The sequence below is a fragment of the Pleurodeles waltl genome, chromosome 10, assembly GCF_031143425.1.
Source record: "Pleurodeles waltl isolate 20211129_DDA chromosome 10, aPleWal1.hap1.20221129, whole genome shotgun sequence".
Taxonomy (NCBI): Eukaryota; Metazoa; Chordata; class Amphibia; order Caudata; family Salamandridae; genus Pleurodeles; species Pleurodeles waltl.
This window is the reverse complement of record NC_090449.1, coordinates 178,464,723-178,489,835: the sequence shown is the minus strand read 5'-3', so window position 1 is coordinate 178,489,835 and position 25,113 is coordinate 178,464,723. Positions and strand designations below refer to the sequence as shown.

Sequence of the window (25,113 nt, the reverse complement as noted above, 5' to 3'; positions counted from 1 at the left end):
GCACTGTTGTAAGGGCCGCATGTGCAACCTTGCGTATGGGACAATGGCTATGCATGAAGACATCATGCCTAGGAGTTTTAATACTATTTTTGCTTGTATCTTTTGTCTTGGATACATGGCCTGTATTAGCTTGTGAAATGTTTGAACCCTTTGTGGACTTGGAGTGGCTATCCCTTTTGTTGTGTTGATTGTCGCTCCTAAGTATTGCTGTGTTTGACACGGCAAAAGGTGTGACTTTGCATAGTTGATGGAGAAACCCAGCTTGTGAAGGATTTGTATAACATAATTTGTGTGATGTGAACACTTTGTTAGCGTGTTGGTCTTGATTAACCAATCGTCTAAGTAAGGGAACACGTGTATTTGCTGCCTTCTGATATGTGCAGCTACTACTGCTAGGCATTTTGTAAAGACTCTTGGCGCAGTTGTTATTCCGAATGGCAACACTTTGAATTGGTAATGTATTCCTTTGAATACGAACCTTAGGTATTTCCTGTGCGAAGGATGTATCGGTATATGGAAATACGCATCTTTTAGATCTAATGTTGTCATGTAGTCTTGCTGTTTGAGCAGTGGGATTACGTCTTGTAATGTAACCATGTGAAAGTGGTCTGATTTGATTTAGGTGTTTAGTGTTCTGAGATCTAGTATTGGTCTTAGAGTTTTGTCTTTTTTTGGTATTAGAAAGTACAGTGAGTAAACTCCTGTGTTCTTTTGTTGACGTGGTACTAGTACTATTGCGTCCTTTTCCAGTAATGCTTGAACTTCTAGTCCTAGAAGGTCTATATGCTGTTTTGACATATTGTGTGTTTTCGGTGGGACGTTTGGAGGGAGTTGGAGAAATTCTATGCAATAACCATGTTGGATAATTGCTAAGACCCAAGTGTCTGTTGTTATTTCCTCCCAAGATTTGTAGAACTGGCTTAGTCTTCCCCCCACTGGTGTTGTGTGAAGGGGTTGTGTGACTTGTGAGTCACTGTTTATTTTGAGGGGTTTTGGGACCTTGAAATTTTCCCCGGTTTCTTGGGATTTGGCCCCCTCTGTATTGTCCCCGAAAACCTCCCCTTTGATATTGTCCCTGGTAGGTAGGTGGTCTTGTTTGTGAGGTGCTGGTTTCTGTGGGTTGACCTCGAAACCCTCCCCTAAAAGTTGTTTCACGAAATGTGCCAAATGTGCCTCTGCCCTGCGGGGAGTAGAGTGCGCCCATCGCTTTGGCTGTATCGGTGTCCTTTTTTAATTTTTCAATTGCAGTGTCGACCTCCGGACCAAACAATTGCTGTTCATTAAACGGCATATTGAGCACAGCCTGTTGTATTTCGGGTTTGAACCCAGATGTGCGCAGCCATGCGTGCCTCCTTATCGTGACTGCAGTATTTATTGTCCTTGCAGCTGTATCCGCTGCATCCATGGAAGACCGTATCTGATTGTTCGAGATACTTTGTCCCTCTTCCACCACCTGTTGCGCTCGTTTTTGGAACTCTTTGGGGAGGTGTTCGATGAGATGTTGCATCTCATCCCAATGAGCCCTGTCGTATCTCGCCAGGAGTGCTTGCGAGTTGGCGATGCGCCACTGATTTGCCGCTTGTGCTGCAACCCTTTTTCCCGCTGCATCAAATTTGCGGCTCTCCTTGTCCGGAGGTGGTGGGTCGCCTGATGTATGCGAGTTGGCTCTTTTACGAGCTGCCCCCACAACTACTGAGTCTGGTGTCAGTTGTGATGTAATAAAAACAGGGTCTGTGGGCGGAGCCTTGTATTTTTTCTCCACCCTTGGAGTTATGGCTCTGCTTTTAACTGGCTCTTGAAATATTTGTTTCGAGTGCCTTAGCATTCCTGGAAGCATGGGAAGGCTTTGATAATGGCTATGGGTGGAGGACAGGGTGTTAAAGAGGAAGTCATCCTCAATAGGCTCCGAATGTAGCGAGACATTATGGAATTCGGCTGCCCTAGCTACCACCTGTGCATATGATGTACTGTCCTCAGGTGGTGACGGTTTAGTTGGGTACGACTCCGGGCTATTGTCCGATACTGGAGCGTCGTAGAGGTCCCATGCATCCTGATCATCCTGGCTCATTGTGGTATGAGCTGGTGAGTGTGTTAATGGTGGAGTTTGTGCCGGTGATGCATGAGTTGATGGTGGTGGAGAGGGTGGTGGAGTTACCTTCTTTACCACCTTTGCTTGTGGTTGCTTGTCTCCTTGCTGGAAGTCAAGTTTCCTTTTCCTTTTGATTGGGGGAAGAGCGCTAATCTTCCCTGTATCCTTTTGAATAAAGATCCGCTTTTGCGTGTGATCTGGCTCAATTGTTTGTAATTCCTCCTCAAATCTGTGTTTTTTTAGTTGAGAGGACAGTCCCTGTTCCTCTGAGTAGGAACCAGCTTTCGGTTCGGTTGCCGGTTGTTTCGGCACCGAAACCGTGTCTCTGGATTTTTTCGGCTCCGACAAGATCTTTTTTCTTTTCGGCGTCGTGCCCTCTTGGTGCCGACCAACTTCGGTGCCGCTGTGTTGGTGCCGAATTTTTTCTGCGTCACTCTCTCGGTCCCGAGATTGCTGCGTGCCTGTATCTCGACCGGAGTCGGATGACTTCGACAGCAGCTCGCCCTTTTTCGGTGCCGATGGACGGTCACCTACTTTCCAGGTTAAGCCATGGCCTGTTGGCCGTGGCGTCCCCTGGGCTTTGTCAGTCTTTTCGTGTGATTTTTGTTTCGACGTCTTACTCACGGTTGGTTGTTCTTCGACGTCGAATTCTTCGGAATCCGACTCGTGGATGGAGAAAGTTTCTTCTTCCTCCTCCTCGAACCGTTGTTGTCCTGTCGGCGTGGACGCCATCTGCAGCCTCCTGGCTCTTCGGTCTCTGAGCGTCTTTCTCGACCGAAACGCGCGACAGGCTTCGCACGTATCCTCCTTGTGCTCGGGGGACAGGCACAAGTTACAGACCAAATGTTGATCCCTATAAGGATATTTATTATGGCATTTAGGACAGAATCGGAACGGGGTCCGTTCCATCAGTCTCGATGTTGCACGCGGTCGGGCCGACTAGGCCCCGACGGATGATCGAAATTACCCCGAAGGGCTACCGGAGCTCTTCAAGATTCGGTGTCGATTTGTTCTAACTAACCCGATACCGAACAAAACAATACCGACAAATTTTTCAGAGATTCTGACTAACTTTCCGACCCGAAACACGGAGCGAAAAGGAACACGTCCGAACCCGACGGCGGAAAGAAAACAATCTAAAATGGAGTCGACGCCCATGCGCAATGGAACCGAGGTGGAAGGAGTCCCTCGGTCTCGTGACTCGAAAAGAACTTGTAACACTCCGAGCCCAACACCAGACGGCGGACTATGCACAGCATGTGTATCTGCAGCTACACATGCCACCGAACATGTGGTTATTGGTTAAGAGGGGTGGTAGCCACACTGAATCAACAACTACAATACCTTGTCAAGGTTAACCACAAAAGTCACTAAATTAACATGTGCTTCACCCTCTGGTAGCTTGGCACGAAAGCAGCCAGGCCTAACTTAGAGGCACACAAACAATAATAAAGTGAAACCACACCACAAGAAAAAAACAAATCAATATAGAATAGAGTACATTTTAATAAAAAAATGCATACAAAAAAATCCAAATGGTAGCACATGAAATATGGAATTTTAAAGTTTTAAGTGTAAATAGCACCTAAAAGCACCAAGTGCCACTAACAATCACCTAGTTGCACTAGACTGGGAAAAAGTCACAAATTCAGGCTGACTGCAATGGAGCACAGGTCGGACAGAGGGACCAGGTAAGTCCCACTGAAAAGTTACCTTCTAGCTCCGGGCCAAAGAGTTCTGATGGCATTGGAGGAGGCCGAGAGGAGTAGTTCGAGCATCGGAGACTATTATCACTGTAGTGTGAACAGAAGGTTGGGAGCAGTGAATGGTCACCACTGTATGCAAAAGCTGGGACAACCTCACATATAGTTATTACTGTAGTTTTGCAATGCTGGTTATCACAGGCCCTCATTTATGTAGGGTGAAGTGCAGCTCTAGTTACCAGTCACCCAAGACATTTGTTAGAATGAAGAGCAGGGTTCCTCAGAGCTTCACGTTGACAGTCGTCGCAGGCGGCTGAGTCTAAGCACAAACTGTCTTGTTCGCATTCACAAGGTGCCCGGATTTCAGGATTTTCATAATTGGATGAGCTCTCCCTGATGAAAGCCAAGAGTCCAGGACCTGAAGGGCACCTCTTGGAGATCATGACTCACTCCAGCAGAGGCCAGCAGGAAGACTCGGGCAGGTCTAGTTGCAGAATCAGGCAGGTCTAGTTGCAGCAGGTCAGTTGGACAGTTGAAGGGAGGTCTCTGAAGCTTGTTGTGTCCTTGTAGTTCAACAGGAGGTCAGCCAACTGACTCTTGAAGCCACTCTGGGTAGCCTGGGATGAATGCAAGAAAGTCCTTATTTCATTCTCAGACAGAAAGGCAGTACCTCAAGCAGCAGGTTATTTCTTCAGTAACCTTTACAGGAGAAGGAGTGTTCTAAAGAGTGGCTTTGGAGATCCAGTTTTTAGATGTGATGCCAACCTATGTGTGTGCATGTGGGGACTCCCTTTTCTACCCCCACAACTTGGTGTGGAAAGTTCTTTCCCTTAACCTGTCAAGGTTCCAAACTGGCTGGGGGTGACAAAAGGCAGGGCAGGCCTGGTGTTAGGTCCCTTTGTGTGTGCAGCACACAAACCATTTTCAAGTTCACAATGAGGTACAGGAAAGAGCTAAATTGATATATGGTAAATCTTGGCTCGGATTACCACCACACCAGCCTGCTCCCCTGACCCACCGTGACTGGAAAGGATGACCTTGGACCAGTACATAGATACATGGGACCATGGTTTTGTCTGCCTGTTTACACGTCCCAGTGCCGTAATGGACCACCTGTATCACTGTGAAAATATAGATTACTACTGACAAACCAAATGTATATTGGAGTTTCTTACTACTGTACTCCACATGCCTTGAAAAAGCCCCAGGCTTGCGTGGCAAGAAGGGGTGAAACGTGCTGGCCATCTTCTGTTAACACTGTGGTTCTGACTTCGGAACCTTACAGAACTGAAATGAATCTCAAAAAATGAACTGCACCAACCTAGAACTCTAGACTCTTCAAATATATTAAAATTACCAAAGATTTACCATATACCAATTCAGCTCTGTCCTGTACTTCCTTGTGAACTATGTTTGAATGGGTTAGGGGTTTTCCATTCTAAAGGACATCTAACCACTCTGATCTCACCCATTTCTCAAGGACGGGCATCTTCTGGGACACTTACCCCTGTTCTCCCTTCAACCCCTTTTGAAGTGTAAGTGGGGCTGGTTACAAACCCTCCCCAGACAATCTGCCAGGATGCCTCATCCTGTTCACACCTAAGCCCCATTGTATCACTGCCTGGAAGGAATATACAAACCCCAACAGTCATTTACAACCCATGTGGCCCAGCATGCTGGCAGAAGGCACAGGTGGCTGGGACTAAAAAACGCCAACCGTCTAAAAGTAGCATTTTCAGAATTGCAACTGAAAATACGACTTTGTCATTAAATAGGATTTTAAAATTACACTTAAATTTAGTGTGAACAATATATCTTAATCTGCATCCAATTAAATGTAGCATTATTAAAGGCAATATGGTAACATAATGTTTGTCAATGGGAGAGGTAGGCTTTACAACAGTGAAAAACGACTGTAGGTGTTTTTCACTACCAGGACATGTAAAATACAAACACCCATGTCCTACATTTTAAGAGAAATGCATCCTGCCCTACGAGCCTTTAGGGCCTACTTTGCAGGTGGCTTATAAGTTTTAAAAAAGAAACGCTGAGCTTGGTAAAAGGTTTATTTTGCCAGGTCGAAATGGCAGTTTAAAACTGATCTACAAGCGGCACTGGCAGGCCTGAGACAGACTTTAGAGTGCTACTTTAGCACAATGAGTGCTGCAGGCCCAACAGTGGCATTGAATTTACATACCCTAGGTACAGGTAGTGGCACATCCCAGGGAATTGAAAGTAAATGTAATGTACCAATCCAATGTATGCCAATTGTACCATGCTTTAGAGAGCGAGCACAAGCACTTTACTAATAGTTAGCAGGGACAAACCGCACAGAGTCCTAATGCCAACAAAAACAGGTTCAGCAATAGAAGGCAAAACTCTAGGGATGACCCTGCAGAAAGGGCTAGGTCCATCACTAACATACACAACTGGTTCATCAACTCCACTGGATTTGTACAGTGCTGAAACTTTGAATAGGAGATAGACTATCTACCTTGGCAGGACAACAGACTTGAAAACTATAAAAATAAAAGGATTTTCACAATCTTCTAAAAGGCACCTGGGTAGTTATTTTCCCAATATGTGGAAGAAGAAAGATTTCTACAGAGAGGGATCGACCTAAGCAAATGATTTGCTTCCTGCTCTTTTGGAAAATGGATGCCGGATATGGAATATTCCACTGCATGGTTGGATACAATATTATGACATGTTGCTACATAGGTATGTTGTCGTTTATGTTAGTATTCAACACTGTTGCATATTAGAAAAGGTCAAGATGTGCATTTAATCTTTACAACTATTAGAGACTGCAATCCCAAGGAAAGTGTGAGTAATCATAGGAGCTCCAGTAATTAGTACTGAATTATACTGGCCTATGGGGAGTTACAATGGTTAAACAGGCAGTTGTACAAATCTCAAAGAGTAGGTAATAAGCATGTGCTGCATTAATATTGACACCTAACAGACTTCATCCCTTCAGTAAACTCTGGAAGCTGATGGAAGCGGAATCCACAGTCCTGCAAGCTCCAAAGTATGAGATATAAGCTGTGGTAAAACCTAACCTTTGCAAAAACACCACAGCCTTGAAAAGGGTTATTTACTCATTTCACAAGTACCTTCCATGATTTGGCATCTGAAAGCTAGTAAGAACTGGTTACGTTATAAAGAATGTTCATATCTAATTAAAGAACTCATTTTAAAGAAGAGAACATCACGCCTTAATTCAACATACCTGGTCAAGTGGTCCCACAGAAACTTTGCGTATGTTGTTTGAAACATGCTCCCACACCGTGCCCTGGGGATAGCTTGGAGTAATCCCATGACGGTACCATAGATTTCCTGCAACAATAAATATTGCTAAACGTTTTTAAATGGTTCCTTTGAGTGCTGCAATTATAGGGAACTGATTAGAACTTTGCAAAGCATTTGCTGTATTTATGGAGTATTGACAAATACAGAGAAAAGTGTTTGCTATATTTGTGGAGTATGGATCAATACTGCACAAAGTACTGAGTTATATTTGTGGAGTACAGATTACAGTACGTCCCAGCGTCACCAAAGTAATTTCTTTGATATTTCACTAAATCCTGAATGACTTCCCTTCACATCGGCCTCCAGTACCTGACACTTTAATGACCTTAAACACCAGCTTCTCGTTTCAATAACGGGTTGTAACAAGGCCAAAATAAAAACTATACACTGCCAAAACCCATTAATGAAATGTTCACAGAAGAAGCTACAAAGCGTACTGTCATGAGCAAGGGTGCCCAGGACAACATAAACTGGTTCTACCACTTCATTCGCAAGAAGCTCTAAACATACAATTACCAAGGGAGCACCTGCTAAATAAATCACAAAGGACATTTTACAACACGTTACAGGGAGGATCATGAGTTCTTATACTAACTGAAGCCTCAGTAGGACACATATTGTCACACTGTTTTAACAAATATTGAGCCCCCATTACCATCAAGGTACAGAAACACTGTTCCTAAGAATGAAAACCTTGCAGAAAGGGTTTTATCACACTGTGAGGAAAAGGAGACTATTGTACAACCAAAAAGCCGATCCTCGTCCTCCCAACTGAACATCCACTAACACTGAGGAGGATCTTGCACTATATAATGTTATGTTGACCAGAGAAAATATATGCTACTGTACCACTGTCTCTAATAGATCACACTATTGGTGCTTAGGATGCTTACCCAAATAGTGTGGCACGCCTCATTACAGACCCTCTATCTAGTATTGAGCGTAGTCGCAGAGTATTCTTGTCTGCTTTCCCATGTCTTGAGAATGTGTCCCTAACTACATTGTGGTGAATTTGTATTAATTAATTAAGATGCATTAGGATGGGCAAATCAAACTGGTATCCAGTGCTGCGGCACTGAAGAAGCAGCAAGTAGTTAAGCACACATACTGAAGACACAGATAGGTCAGACACAAGTCTGACCCATGACATACCATTCACAACAAACATATGTGTGTTTTCACCAGTGATGAATGGCCTTGTGGTGAAGCATGCCACACTAAGTGAGTGAGGGTCTTACACACTGATGGTGTGATGCATGTGGACAGTAGTAGAATAACTTACAGTTTCTAATGACAATATAATTAGTCACATTTGATAAGACGATAGCTCCACCCATGAAAATTGTGCAGGACATAACCTCATTTTGTGAATAGTTACTTATTGTTTTTAATCACCACTAGTTTATAGAGCTCTTCATAATTTAGTATGGTTTCCATGTGCATTACTTAGACACAGTTTCTATTACTCAATTGACCTGATAGTTTAATAGAGAAATACATTGACACTAATTAAAACTAGAGCATTAGCACTCCATATTGTGGCATCCTAGGTCGAGGAAGAAAAATCCTGCGGAAGCAAGTTCCAGATTTCTATAAACCTAAAGGAGTAATACATTTTGATTTTTATCAACACCCAAAGAAAAGAAAATACATCTTTTTGATAATGAACGTTCCTTGTTGTGCTTAAGAGCATCTCTCTTAAGATGTCAGCAGACAAGCTGAACAGAACTGAGCACAATTCAAACTGCTAAAGTGGCAAATGAAATGTTTGCTTAAGTCAGAGCAGAAAATGGGTGCCATCTGCTACTGTGTTTGCAAACATCCACATGTGCAACACTAGGAGGGTGTTTTTACTACTACGTCCAGGGGTACAATGATGGTCATAGGCAGGATCACATTAACAACATGCATTGTCAACTGGTAATGACACATAAGCACCTTGCACAGCCATCTCCAAAACAACTTTGGGGAGTAAAGTCTGAGGGGATGGATACACAAAGTTTGATTCCAAAGAACGATTAGGGAGTAGTTTGTCTCACACTGGCAGATTCCATTTTTAAATAGGCATAACCTGACATCTTTAAGAGGAACACTTGAGCTAACAAGAGGACAGAATACTGGAGAACTATCAATTTCAATACAAATGTGACTGCACATATAGCTACCACTAAACCAAAAAAACAAATTTTCTTCAGAAAGCCCTGAAAATAATTCCTTTGAGGACAGACATACAGGGCAAAATTTTGAAATTGACAAACTTCCTGGAAAAAAAAAAAAATCTAAATATTAATTCACCACCCTTTTTCGTTCCCACATTTATGAGTAAATGTAATGTGTATAAAAACTCAAAAACATGAAACAAAGGTCTGTTTGAACTTTAAAGGAAGATCATAAAAGGATTACAGAATAACTATCATTTGTGTTTCATGTCCTACGAAGATGTTTTATTAACATGCCTTTAGCACTTCACTATCATCATATCTCTTATATGCAACTTTACTTTCATGGCGGGTACCAAACTCGCCAATCACTCCCAATATGAATGTCATCTTCATTTGGCATACTGCCTACGTACCTATCCTCACAGCACTATCAACAATATTTCAAAACCTCATTACGGAACAATTCTTGAGTGGACATCAGTTAAGCTACTTCTTTATTTATCGAAAACACACCTATGTGGCTGCTGTTTTTGTACTTGTTATTAAAATCAGTAAACACTGAGTTAAAAAAATTAAAAACACTTTCTTCAACCAAAGTAAGACATGCATTCAACACAGCAATTTCAATAAATCATATGTTGCAAAAGGGAATCACCATAGGCAATGTAAACTTTTGCTTAGAAGCTTATGACATTTTTGCTTTTCTAAATTTATTGACAACTTCTGCCAATGTTTGGCTATGTCACGTGGCTGTTATTATGGCAATAAGACTGCGTGTTTAGGGCAGCAGCACGACCGCCTGTGGGAGACTGACTCAGTCCCACACCATCTAAAAACTTTCAGCCAACTCCTGGCTAGCCTGAAGTTCTTCAGTCACACCAATCAGGGTAGTAGTGATTTGTGGTAACCTAAACCTGTCACTCTGGCTCCTCAGGGAAGTCGTGGAAAGAGATGATACCCTTTTCCCTCAGTTACTCACACATGCCAAGGCAGAACACAGGATACAAACTGGATTTCAATGCAATTATTGAAGCAACTGCATCATAGCGTAAAAAGCATGAGCTACGATTATAAAGCAGATGAAACACAATACAGTGATCATCATTACAACCAGTGTAAAGATGAGCAACCCCACTGTTTTGTATGGTTCTAGCAAGTCTAGTGATTCTTGTCTAACCCATATGTCTAGGTCTAAGAACATTCCGGTGGTAACCCATCCGTCTGGCCAGATCTAAGGGAGTAACCCAAACCCATACCTGAATAGGATGCCAAGGGTTTGCCTGTTGTCGTGATAGCAATTCCCTGGGAAAGCTGAAGAGTCAGCACCTGGATCAGCAAAGTTGTCTGCAATATGGTGTGCATCCCTGGACAGTCATGAGGGGAATGCCCTCTAACCCCCATAAGCATGTGTGTTGTTTATATAGTAATACATACAGAGCTCATGGAACAGGCCTGATGTCATGTAGTGTCTTACGTATAGGAGCTGACTCCTGGGTGGACAATACAAGTTAGCATATTACGTTCCGTACATAACAGACTTGGGCGAGGCACAGAGCGCACACTATACAACATCTTGATAAGAGATGTGCTGCGTTAACTCTGTCTTCTTTGAAAGAAGCAGTTGATAAAAAATATAAAACAATCTGCAATAAGAAGGCTTACCAAAATAAATTACAATTAATATATGTCTGTAAAAGGCCCAGGCCATGAAACTAACTAAAATATGGGTGTCAAGCCCAGCACTAAAGGGCCACTGCAACAGCTACAGTGCCTTTAATTTGTACTTGCAAAATTAACACTGTGAAAAGGAGACGACACCGGGTTGGAGCACTCTGGTTTATTACTTGGCCTCTCCCTGTCCCGGCGGTAACTGCCCAACCGTCCTCTAGCCCGTTCCACATTCCCTCCTGGAATCAGAACCCCTTAACGTTCGACTCACTACCCAACATACCCCATTCCTTCACAATAACAGAAAATGAGAAAAACGAAGCCTAAAACTAACATATACACGACTGCACATGGATAAACTAATATATATATAACTGCACATGAGATTGTCTATATGATCTGATGTATAATGTAATCTTTAAACTTCATAGGAAATGACCTCATCCTTCCTGACACATCCCTATCCACACACTCCTCCATGCAATCCTCACTCGCTTCCATGCCCAGTCTCCCGTTGACATAACTCCTCTTAGATTCTGGCACAACGGAAAGGAAAGATTTATTCCACCTCTCCCATTCTCCAACACAACCACATGATCCAGGACTTTCCTCACCTTGGCAGGAGAAGAAAACCTAGATAAACCCTTGCGCACGAATCCCGGTTTCTTAATTCTCACCCAATCCCCTTCTTGAACAAGAACCTTACATTGTGGGCTCCTCGTTCTATACCCTTCCTGTACAGCCGATCTCACATCCACCACTTTACCTAACTTGTGCACATCAACCTTCTTTCTAGTAATCCACTCATTATTTAACTTTGAGCTAGCTATTCTACCCCTTAATAATGTAAAAGGAGAAACCCCTGTACTGATATGGGTTGTTGTCCTAAACCCCCACAGCAAGTCCTCAACAGTTTCCTACCATGGTAACCCATTGACCAATGCCAACTGCAAATGATCCTTTATAACACGGCTAAATCTATCCACCAACCCGTTGCTACGAGGATGATACAGGGATGTTAGAGTGTGCTTTATACCCAATCTAGCCAGAAAATTTGCCATCTCTTTAAACAAGTTGTGTTCCATTGTCAGTGACAATCTCTTCCAGGAAAACCTTCCCTCAAAAACACTTCCTTGAAGAACCTCTTGACTATATCAGTATTCACATGATCTACAAACTTAACTTCTGGCCATTTGGTCATGTAGCCACCATCACCAAAGCATACTTGGGTGCACCTCCCATCACTCAAAACGGTCCTGAGATTTCAAACGCCAACTTGGACCAAGGTACATTTTTAACCACAATGGGTTCTACCGGGGACGGATACGTTACCTGAGATTTGTCACTTAACACACACATGCAACAGTCGCGCACATACCGCTCAATTGCTCTATTCACCAGGCCTCCAGAAATCCTCTCTCACCCTACGCTTCATAGCGCGAATCCCAAGATGCCCTTTGTGTGCCAACTCTAATACTTTCATTTGTAAACTCTCAGGGACTATTAACAGGTTACCTCTGCGGATAATATTTCCAACAATAGACAACTCCTCTTCAACTCTCTTGTAGGGAATGAAATCTTCTGGTATGTTCTTAGCACTGGGCCATCCTCCCACGATGAAGCTCCTGACTTCCTGCACCACTCCGTCATCCAAACCTGCACTTGCCCACTCTTGTTCAGTTAACACTCCCTTAGAAACATCCCCAACAGCATTTACTGCACACACTAATTCCACTTCATCCACTGCTTCCGATTTATCATAATTTTCAGATAAAGGTAATCTGGACAAGCAATCAGCCACTCGATTTTTCACACCCGGCATATATTCCAGTTTGTAGTTCAATTCCTGCAGTCTATATTTCCACTTCACAATACGGGGAGTGGCCCTGCCCCCACCCTTGGTGCTAAAAGAACTACCAATGGTTTATGATCAGTTCTCAAATCAAACTCTTTCCCCCACAAAAATTCTTGAAATGTTGAACATCCCACCACATGGCTAAAGCTTCTTTCTCAATCATAGAATATGTGTACTCCCCCCTCAAAGTTCTAGATGTAAAGGCAATAGTTTCTTACCTTGCATTTCTCCTCATTTGCATGAGTACAGCACCAAGTCCTACATTGCTTGCATCAGTTGTAATGATACATGTGTCATTAATGTCAAAAGCCTTGAGGGGATGCGCATCGGCTATGCTCTTTTTGATCGACTTGAATCTTTCGCCACACACTGTCCCATGTGAACTTGACATTCTTCTTTAAAAGATTGCGCAGGCACGCTGTCATATCTGAAAAATTGGATACAAATTTCGCATGGTACTCCCCTAAATCTAGAAAAGACCATAATTGATCTTTATCTGCAGGTATAGGAGCACGTCGAATTGCATCAAAAATTTTCATCTTTGGTTCAACACCCTTTTCTGATACCTGGTGAACCAAATAATCTACACCTTCCTGCATAAACTTGCACTTTTCCTTCTTTAAGGTCATCACACATGACTTGATAACTTCCAACACACCCTTCAGTCTTTCATCATGTACAGCAACTGTGTCCCCAAATACCAAGATATCATCCTGGAAGTACACAAAACCTTCTTTTCCTTGAAACAACCTGTTCATCAAACACTGAAATACAGAAAACGCAGATGCCAAACCAAACGACATCCGTATGTATCTATATGCTCCTCGTGGAGTTACAAATGATGTGTAGTGTCTAGAATCTCTGCTCAATTCCCCGTGATTATATGCAGAAGAGATGTCAAGTGAGGTGAAATACTTTGCTCCTTTCAAATTTGCCAACATTTCATTGATGTTGGGAAGTGGTTGACGATCCACCCAAAAGTTTGCATTCAAGTCTCTTAAATCCAAACAGAGTCTAAACGATGTGTCTGCCTTACGCGCCAACACTACTGTATAGGTGCCAGCCATTCAGGCCCTTCAATAGCTTCTATTATACCCAACAAATATAACATCTCCAATTCCTGCTTCAACTCAGCCCATAGTGCTAATGGTACCTTGCGCACCTTGTGAGCCACAGCCTTTGCACCTTGCTTCATTATTATGCGATGCTGGAATCCCTTGAGCTTTCCTAACCCTTTTGCACAAACTTCTGGGTAATCTCTGATCCAATCCTTGGTTGCTCCTGTACATGTTTGGTAAACACTGTCATGTTTTGATAAGACCATATCAGGGTGATTCGGGTCTAGGATGATACCCAACTCTCCCTGTTCTTCCCAACCCAAAAGATTTGCACCCGCCTTGACCACATACACTGTTCCCACTGCACATTTCCCTTCGAATTTTAAGGCTGCTTCAAACTTTCCAACAACTTCTATACGTTTTCCTCCGTACGCAAAATTTTTGTGTGGGAATCCTGCACAACCGTATCATCAATGTTCTTGAAGTCTGCCATACTGATTAACGTGAATGGGGATCCAGACTCAGCCAGGAATTTCACATTCCTATCTTTGACTGACATTACACAAGATGGTGGATTCCTCTTCCGCTCCACCACCTAGGAAGATATCTCCAGAGTACCATCGTCTTCCTGACTCTTGGACGAGAGCATAAGGATAACATTCTCATCTTTATCTGAAGTGGCGTAGGTGCTGTCAATCATTTTGACTGTCTGAGCCGTATTTTTCATGCCAGTGCCTCCTTTACATACCCTCGCGAAGTGACTGCTCTTCCCGCACCTGAAACACGATTGATTCACAGCTGCACAGTTCTTTGAATTGCCCACATGCGTCCAACTACCACACCTGTAGCAAGTCATGTCATTAGCGACCTTCTTGTTCCTGCGAAATGCCCTGGCGATTCAGCTATGTCCAGAGGCAAAGAGCCTCTTGACAATGGGTCCATGACTTCACTCTGCCCTGTTTGTTGCAATACCACATGGCAGTGGTGTTGTCAATGAACAACTGCACCACTTCCCCTTTGAGAGAAGGAAGGACTACTTTCAATGCAAGTCGGATCGCCCAGAGCGCCAGAAGATTGTTGTGGAGCCCAGACTCTGCCAGAGATCAAACGCCGCCGATCTCTGCCTCTTCCATGTGGGCACCCCATCCCAGGAGTGACGCATCTGGCACTAATGAAAGATCTGGTTGGGGAAGGGAGAGGGATCTGCCATTGACCCAATCTGGATTTGACAACCACCACTGCCGATCTTTCGCAGTTCCCTCAGAGATCTGAACCATGTCGGAGAGATTCCCCTGATGCTGCGCCCACTGGAACTTCAGGTTCCACTGCAGAGCCCGCATTATGTCATCTGGCATGTTGGACCAGCAGGATGCAGGAGGCCATGAGGCCCTGCAGTCTCAGAGTCATTCTCAAATCCAGGATAGAGACTGAAACATCGGTATCATAGCCTGAATATCCTGGACTCGCTTCTCTGAAGGATAAGCCCGAAACTGCACTGTGTCCAGAACAGTTCCGATTAAAGGGAGCGTCTGAGAGGGAGCTGCAACCACTACCATCACTTTCATGAACACCCAAGGGGCACTGGTAAGGCCAAAGGGGAGCACAGTGAACTGAAAGTGCTCGTGACCTACCACGAATCGTAGGTAACGTCTGTGGGACGGCAGGACAGCAATGTGGAATTAGGCATCCTGCAAGTCCAACGTTACCATCCAGTCTCCAGGGCAGAAAGGAACTGAGCTAGGGTTAGCACCTTGAACTTCTACTTCTTGAGGGAACGGAGGTCTGTATAGGGCAAAGGCCGTTGTCCTTTTTGGGCACCAGAAAGCAGAAGGAATAGCAACCACGACCTACTTCTGCCGCAGGGACCTTCTCTATGGTTCCCTTGGCTAGGAGAGCCTTGACTTCTTCGTGGAGGAGTGCCAAATGATCCTCCGATAGATGATCGTATGATGGTGGCATGGCTGGAGGAGAAGTCTCGAAGGGGAGGGAGTAGGCCCTTCGGACAATTTGCAACACCCACCTGTCAATGGTAATGGACTCCCAGTGGGGCCGGTGATTGCGAATCCTGATGCCAACTGGTCCCGGATGTTCCAATGGACTAGGCAGGTTTGGAGGCAGAGGAAGGGGCAGGGGTGGGCTGGTGCGGCCCGCTGGCTCCCTGATCCACGAGCTCATGGGATCCCTCATTCGCAGACGCGCAGGGACTGTACAGCATGCGTGGGTCAGTGGCCAGGTGGCAAGGAAAGCGGTTGGCTGCGCCTTTGGTAGTCACGAAAGGGACAAAAGGGGATTGTTGGGGCGAGGAACAGCTGCGAGGCCAAGGGACTGAGTCGTAGCCCGGGAGTCCTTAAAGCGCTCGAGACCTGAGCCCACCTTGTCTCTGAAGAGAAGGGTGCCATCAAAAGGCATGTCCATCAAGGATTGCTGGACATCCCCAGAGAAGCCAGACGTCCTCAATCTGGCGTGGCGCCGCAAGGCTACCGTTGATGCAACCGATCTGCCCACTGAGTCGGTCGTATCGAGTCCACAACGAATCATGAACTTCGTGCATCTCTCCCATCTGTCACGGCTTGGGAGAGGACATTACGGGCCTCCTCCGGAATATGAGGCAGCATGTGCGCAACCGAATTCCAGAGAGTATGGGAATAGCAGCCCAAAAAGCATGCAATGTTCCTGGACAGCAGCTTTGTGGCGAAAGAAAACATCTTCTTCCCACAGTGTCCAGTCTTTATGATTCCCTGTCTGGGAGAGCGGTAGGGAATGTGCCAGAGGATGAGGAAGCCTGGATGACGAGGCTCTCAGGTGTAGGGTGTTGGGTCAGCAATTTTGGGTCTGTTGGCACAGGCCGATGGCGGCGGGCAACCGTCCTATTTACAGGAGCCCCTGCACTGGGTCTGGACCAGGTACCCAGAAGGATGTCTGTAAGTGCTTCATTGAAGGGAAGGAGAGGTTCCAAGTTGGAGGCCCCAGGCTGAAGCACCTTGGTCAGGAGATTAGTCCTCACCTCCACAGAAGGCAGCTCGAGCTCTAAAACCTCAGCAGCCCTTCTCACCACCATTGAATATGAAGCTCCCTCCTGCATAGCCACGGTAGTGGGAGAAAGCTTGCCATCATCAGGGGAGGTGTCCAACCCGCTGGAGTCATCCAAATCCTGAACATAGTCCATGTCAGGGTCAAGCTGGTATTCTAAAGGGTCCAGTGTCCCATCTACACTAGCCCCATACCCATACCTATAGACATACGGGTCAGGATCAACCTTGGACCCAGGAGAGCCCATGGAAAATGGAATCTGCATCAAACAACAACGTTCAGTCTTATTGGGAATAAGTATAGGGGCAACGTCGATTGTGGGCCCAATCGACGTCAGTAGCGTTGATGTCTGACCCGACACTGGCAAAGGTTGCGTTGGCACAACCTGCGTCAGGATAGATCAGAACGCGGATCCTGAGGTGCCCTCCGGGGTCAAGGCCGAAGTCAATGACTTGGAACCCAAGGGGGCCGTGGCCGACTCCCCTTGGCCCGAAGCCGCCAAGGGTGGGTTGGTCTGCCCAAATATAAGGAGCATGGCCTCATAAAATTCCGTTAGTTGGGCAGGAGTGGTACCAGCTCCCGGAAAGTCGGGGAGGCACAGAGCGGACCCACATGGAGGCTCCGAAGACAGAGGCCTAGAGCGTTGATGCTCTTCCCACGTTGCGTTGTGCGAGTGACAGGGTGAAGTCGAAGGACGTTTGGTCTTCTTCGACTTCTTCTTCTTACCCGAATGTCCAGATGGCTTGGACGACAAAGAGTGATGATGCGCCCATTCTCCTGACTTTTCTATCGAATGAGACCGGGAACGACATGGAATCGAGTGTCGGGCCACCATGAGCTTTAGGGACCGCTCCCTCGAAGCCTTTGAGTTCATGGCATGACACTTGGAGCATGACTTCGGGTCATGGTCGCGCTCCAGACACCAGAGGCACACGAGGTGCAGATCCGTCACCGACATCATTCGGTGACAGGAGTTGCAGGGCTTGAAACCGGTCTTATGGGATATCCCTCGACGCATACAACTCATCAAAAACTAATCGACAAAAGTGTTGCAGTAGTCAAGAAATGACTGGGGTAGCTCTTCTCCGGATCTGCGCGTAGGCTGGCGCGGAAAGAAAAGAGCTGACGTCAGCGCACCGTGGTGGTGGCTTTATACGACTGTGACATCTTCACTGCGACCGCAAAGCCAATGATGCCTGGGGAGTCGAACAACGCCACCTAACGGCCAGCAGGGGTACTGCTCGAAGAAAAATCTCCGGATCCAGTCTGACGCCTGGGGCAAATTCTAAGGTAAGGAATCTGCAACTAGAAGTCTCTATCAGATATAGCTTTCTTTGGGTAGCTATTCAAGGTAGCTCCTGCTCCTTTATCAAAATGTGTGGCCAAATTTCAGCCACGCATTCTCATACATATAGAAGTTCAGCAATGATACAAAACAACTCCAGACACCAGAGGCACATGAGGTGTGGATCCGTCACCGACATCATTCAGTGACAGGAGTTGCAGGGTTTGAATCTGTTCTTATGGGACATCCCTTCGTGATCAAACAAATTAACCTCTACTCTTCATTTAGGTAATGGGAAGATTAAACATTTTAAAATTTACAAATACCGGAATTACTACAAATGTAATCCCCAGCTATTAACTTGTGTGCTTGCAAATACATGCCATGTTGTTGACCATGTCCCTATTTTTAGGATCTATTAATGAAATGGGACATTGATATGTTACGTTTTACTGAAACATGGTTTAAAGAATTATCTGAAACAGATGTTAACTTCCTGCTTTCCACCGATTATTCTACAATTTTTAATAATTATACAGAGAATTTTCATATAAGTGTTGTTAAGAAGCATTAACTAATTTAGAAAAATTCAGAAACTGCTTTAGATGGACTTCAGCATTTAGAATCTTATATACAAAGGTGTTTTGCAGTCACTATACCTACAATTCGCAAAAACACAAAGTTTTCGCTGCAAGAAAGACTTTTAAAATGTACAGACAAGAGGAAATGCAGCAGACTCTTAAGAGTCGCACCAATCCCTATAGGTTCCCAAATGTCTACAAAAGCGAAGGAAAGAGTAGTCAATAGTAATATCAATTGTGTGCAACACAACCAAAGCTCCTGCTGCAAAAGAAGCTTAATGGGTAAAGAGAACCATGAAAATGAAAACTATAATGGCTTTGCACCACTAGATTATTATTACGGCATCGAGTCAAGATAAGTCCGGCAGCACCACGCCGGCCCCAAGTTACGAGTGTCACAGTCTCTTGACCCAATGCCATGATAATGGCCATGGACATTACCGCTTTGACATTTTGAAGGCACTCCCGGCATATTAAAAATATTCCCCTAGGATTATTCCTATTATGACTGAACGGACACTATATAGCCCTGAAGAAGCCCTATGTTGAAGAGAGAAACGCATTGGCTGTCATTATAATGCTTTAACAAGATCTTTGTGAACAAATTCTTAGGAACTGGATGAAAATAAAAAGAAGATTTGTTTAATCTTTACCACAGGATGATTGGACTTTATTCATATCCTATCAAAATAAGTGCTATTCTAGTGGTGCACCGCCATTTTAGAATTTTAAAATGTATTAAAGACCTTTTACAAGTTGGAATAAGTCACTAGACTCAGAAAATGACTTAAAAATGACAAATAGAAGGTTGCTCAAGATATGCAAAAACAAGAATCTACATTTATATGCATCAATTATTACTTATAAACAGTGTGAACATACATCCACATGTTTTAACATGTGCTAATATGTTGTTTATTTATCTACAGCGATTTTGTTTTGTACTGTTTTGAAGCTCATTAAAGGCATAGCATGATTGCACATTTACAGTTATTTTACACCAACTGCCAATCTGATATGCTGCGTTGTACATTGCACATTTTAGCTTAACCATTTTAGCAAGTGTTGCCTCATACTAAAGTTAGCACAACTAAGAAGGGATTGCAAAAAGTTGTAGAGTTAGCCTTTCCTTGAGAAATAAGTAACAGAATTCGAAGGTCTTCATGTATTCTTCCCACAAGAATAATCTGGCACCTATTTATTAGTGCCCATCAGAAGGCGTCTGTTAGTCACATGGTCCTGTTCCATTCACTTGTATTGAGAAAAAGTATATAACTTTAGCACCAAAAGGTATGGAATTTAGCAATGTATAGCTCCAAATGATTACGGTGTGGAGCTGTTGTCTTGACTTTACTTATTTATTTGCTTGCTGGATATCGTTGCATTAAACATGTTAGACATCTATGTGCTATCCTGCTTTCTTTTACAGGTGTACCTTCTATTCCGAAATCACAATGGAATGTATCAATCGTCTGTGTCCTCAGTAGAGGCCACCAACCATTGGTTACTTACCAACACCTTAGTTAATTTGGTAAGTGATTCACAAATAGTAAGTTGTTCCTGAGGGACTGATTTCAGATTGGTAATTGTGTTGGAGGCCTCGAAGCAGGGAACACCTATTAAGGGGCATTGAAGAAAAAAATAAATTTCAATTTAGGCAAATGCCACCTGTCTCATTAATATTCATTAAGCAGGCTGTTTTGCGACACCCCTGTGAATATGCAATTTGTAATGGAAACAGATCACAGTGTAAATTGCATTAACACTTGCTGAACAGTCAGTCTGCAAATTACTTATTTCTGGTTTGTGATTGGGAAACAGAACATCAGGTTCTTACTACATTTATTAGTTGTATCAGAAGACAATGCTCTTAGTGGTTACAAGTGACCTAAAATTGACAGGGGAAGTTTTGCAATTAGATCCAGCAAAATTACTGAATTTATGGGCAAAGCATGCAAAGCATACAGAGAAATCAGGAGTTCAGAAGATGATCTCTTTAGACACGCAACAAATCAGCATGTTAGGCCCCTTTTTTGGTAAAAACCTGGAACATGTGCTATTTATTGCACCAAGTAAATTCTAAACTCCAAGTTCCTTGATTTTACCAGGGGTGATAAATATCACGATACCCTTCAGGACACCTGAAATCGAGGCCTTTAAGTTCTAGAAGAGAAGGTGTTTGTTTTACCATGTATATTTTTGGACGGCTTGGTGTGCCAAATTTTTTCCATCCTAGAGCCCACAATATTGAGTCTTCCCCAGTCTCACCACTGAAAGGAGACTTGCCTAAGTGTCACAAACCTCTATGGTAACAGAGTACATTATAACTTGCCAATAACATAAGTGTTCTACACAATCAACACAACCCCAGTGTCTTTGGCACAACACTTAGGTGCACAAACTGTATGGAGAAAACATCCACTGAGGTTTGTGAATTTCCATGTAGCTATGACAGAAGTTATTCAATGGCAACTGACTGCCCCTGGAAACACTCATGGTCTCTCCCATGACCTTAATCTCAGGGCTGTCGATAATCTTGAGTTGTACATTCCACTAACAGTTTTAAATGCCATGATTCGAATTATGCCATTTATTCTCCCGGACAGCACATTTGGGTAGTTAAGTAGAACTTAGTTGCACATTGTAGTGGTCATTATGAGTTTGGCGGCTCTACTCTGCCACGCCGGCGGTGTTACTCGTGGCGGAGCAGGACCTCCAAATTATGATCACGGTGGTGAATGGGCTCACTGCCTGTACTGCCAGGGCGGTGGGACCGCCGGGCCGAAGGTGGTACACCTTCGGCCCGGCAGTCCACCTTATACTGCCAATGGTAATATGAGTCTCCTTTCCACCAGCTATTTCCAGGCGGCAACCCCACCAGGACATCCTTGGCAGAAAGGATACTGGCAACAGGAATTAACATTCCTGTCGCCAGTATGCGACACCCCAACCCCTCCCAAACAGCCACCGCCCCCCTTCCGCCCCCGAACCCTATAGACACCACCCTCCCCCACTCCCTGAACCCCATACATACCCCCTGGCCCCAAATCTACGCATGCACACATCACACACACACACACACACATTCATGCACACACATTCACACACATACACACATCCACAACACCCCCTCACTGACACGCATTCACACATATAAATGCACACACACGCACACAAACACCCTCCCCTCCATTCACACATACACACGCCCCCATTCACGTACACAACCCTCAACACCCCCCTCCCCGCCCTCCCCTGTTGGAAGGATCACCTTACCTGCTTGCGGCGGTCGTCCAGGAGGGAACGGGGTCCTTGGGGCCTGCTCCGCCAGCACCTCCCTGTCACCACAACACCGCCATGCCAATTACAAAGTTGGAATACGGCGGGCGGTGTTGTGATGATGTGGCGGTGCCAGCGGAGCAACCTCCACTAGACCACCGACCGCCAGTATGGCTGCTGGTGGCTCTCTGCCCAATTTATGGCAGAGAGCTGCCAGGAGCCATAAAATGGAGGTCTCAAGCCATCACTGGCGGTGTCCTGGTCGGCGTGACTGAAGTCATAATGAGGGCCTAAGTGTTGTAATGTGAGTCCACCGTTATTTGGTCTTTTTTTAATATGGTGATGAGCAGTGACACAATACAATGTCCTTCATGGTTATGACAATTCAAAAACGGAGATCACTGCTCACATGCCCCCGTGTAATTAAAGGAACACCACACTTCATGAGCGAACTTTGCAACCATCCATTGTGTGTAACTGAAGGCCCTACAAACATCTGCAGCCCCTTCTTCAAGCACAAAAAGCTCAGACAGCACTAAAATTAGGGCAAACTTTGGCTTTGCTCACACAGCATTTTGATAATACAGTCCCTATCTATTTTTCGGATGTAAAGGCAAAAGAATCCACATTGTTATAATGAAAAATTATTCAGAAAGTTTGGTGGAAATATTTCAGGACTTACTATATCAGAAATTATACACGTATGTAAAAGAGCTTTGATTGTTTAATAAAAACAAAGTTCAGAGCCCAAGTGTAGACCTGCAAATTCTGTGTTTGTTTTAGATAATCCATATCAAAATAAAGATTTCTGAATTCTTATTTGAGAAAAATAAATACTTTTCTTGGCACAATACAATTTGACAGATCTTTGTTTATTCACACATTTGTACTGACGCTTGGTAAACATACCACAGTCCATTCAGAATTCACCAAGGATTGTCGCATCGTGCTTCAAGCTGAGTCAATCAATAATCCATCCAGTTGTGGCTCTGTGAATACAGACAGCTTAATGTGTTGATGTGGTGAAAGTGTCCTAGGCTGGGAAAGAATCAAGTACCGCCTGAAAAAAAAAGATGCCCGTCTTTTCTGTTTTCTACAATTTACGCCACAACAGTGCGATGAGGAGGGAGCCAGTTTATTTTAGGTGTTCCACCGCAGTTGATCACCACAGGATAACATGAGGCTACGAGAAAAGAGCTTATACAGACCTTGCAGGAGACAAGCTGCATCTACTGAGGTCGCATAGGTCAACAATGATTCTACTGAAGACATGCAGAAGTGTCTGCGTGTGTGTACACAGGCTGAGCTGACAGACTGATCCAACGAAGAACCCAGACCAATGTTCAGCAACAGTGGAAGCTAATGTGGGCTGTGGGACTTCTTATCACTTTAGAAGGACCCTGATGCATAACTAGACACAGCAGTTTGTACTTAACTTCTGGTTCAGTTAAGATTCTGTAAACATCATGATCAATATCCACTTACATTCACTGATCCAACGAAGAACCTAGACCAATGTTCAGCAACAGTGGAAGCTAATGTGGGCTGTGGGACTTCTTATCACTTTAGAAGGACCCTGATGCATAACTAGACACAGCAGTTTGTACTTAACTTCTGGTTCAGTTAAGATTCTGTAAACATCATGATCAATATCCACTTACATTCACTTTTCCAGTGCCAAGTGTTAAAACGTAGCTTACCATTGTCATCCACAACATACACAGAGGTGTGTCCAACAGATACCTGTTTCAATTTCTGCTTTTGAGGTGATGGTATATGGTACCAAGAATCACCTAAAAAGGAAAAGAAATAATCACAGTGCATGTTAATTAACGATCAAAGAATTAATGTATCACAGAAGTAATTGACATGTGGCCCCTAGCCTATATTATATGTTGGGAAATATTTTATAATAGTCTGAACATCTAGTTTTTTGATCCACTCATCTTGCCCTCATATCAGCCATGCACACCTAAGCATGTTTACTTACGATATCCACATTTTTGCCACTTATTATGGTTTCAAAGCTATCTCTGATGAAAGGTAAGTGCAAACTGCAATTCTGTGAAGATGGAATCCAAATAACGCATTACTGATGCAAAGTGCGACCGGGCTCAGAAAAACCCTACCACTAATGCACGGCACTCCCAGCTCTTCGTTTTACTCAAGTACCGCAATCACTATGCCAGAAAGTGTTTACAACTTTCCTTAAAAAGTCTTTGGAACCGATAAAAAAGTTACTTCCCCTCGGTAACCTGCTTTGTAGTGGATAATTTATTTACTTGAAGATTCCTCACCTTTGAATATCCCTGGTTCCATACAGGATCCGGAAACTTTTTCATGGCACTTCCATGTTGGTAGGTGTTCCAGACTTCGTGTGGACACCGGAACTAATGTCATCATTACTTTATCGGAGTCATAATGCACCCACTTCGGCGTGCCGATGTCAGCCCCCCACCTATTATTTATTTATTTTTTTCACACAAAGGAGGTGAAAGGACATGGATGGTAGGTGAGTAGAGACACAGTGCATAAACAATCTTGGAACCCAGTGCTTTAAATGGGCCGGTACTGCCCAGTACTTAGTACCAGCACTTTTTTATTTTGATAGGGAGAGTACCAACATTTCTCAGAAACAAACAGCTAGTCTGATACCTAGTGCCTGCACTTCTATTTTTCCATTTCAAGCACTCTTGGAACCTTATTAACCATTAGAAGGGGCCATCCTTGAAAGGGCTCTGGAATATCACAGAGAACGATACTTCAGGAAAGGGGGGAGGACAGGATGAGAGGGAGGAACCTGCAGGTAGCTAATAGTACCCACAGAAAGAATGCTACCAAAGGTACATAACCTTTTCTTCTACTAGATAATTCTGCCTGCAGATTACTTACCTTTTGAAAAGATTAACAAGCAGTTTCTCATTTGAAGGAGGTACCTGAGGTAATGGTTGTATTAGAAGGTCAAATAGGAAGGCCAGGAGAACCAAGTGGGCAAAATGGCCATCCTGATGCACCTCTGAATTAAAGCAGTGATGCTCAATATAAGTATGGAGAGACGTCCATGTTGGCACACTGCAGATGTCAGCCACAT

At 44.1% G+C, this 25,113-nt stretch overlaps 1 protein-coding gene across 3 annotated transcripts in view; it reads right to left on the bottom strand.

Annotated features, from left to right (window-relative positions):
• The window catches only part of TECPR1 (tectonin beta-propeller repeat containing 1), a 428,339-nt gene that overhangs the window by 60,672 nt on the left and 342,554 nt on the right, over positions 1–25,113 (bottom strand). For 2 of the 3 annotated variants that reach the window (XM_069210138.1, XM_069210137.1), the window contains exons 22-23: positions 23,723–23,815; positions 7,025–7,131 (exon numbers count right to left, since the gene is read on the bottom strand). In XM_069210138.1, the coding sequence (XP_069066239.1) occupies positions 7,025–7,131; positions 23,723–23,815 (200 nt within the window). Of the gene's footprint in view, positions 1–7,024; positions 7,132–12,996; positions 13,217–23,722; positions 23,816–25,113 lie in introns of those variants that run through there. The other variant, XM_069210139.1, reaches the window with a different exon arrangement.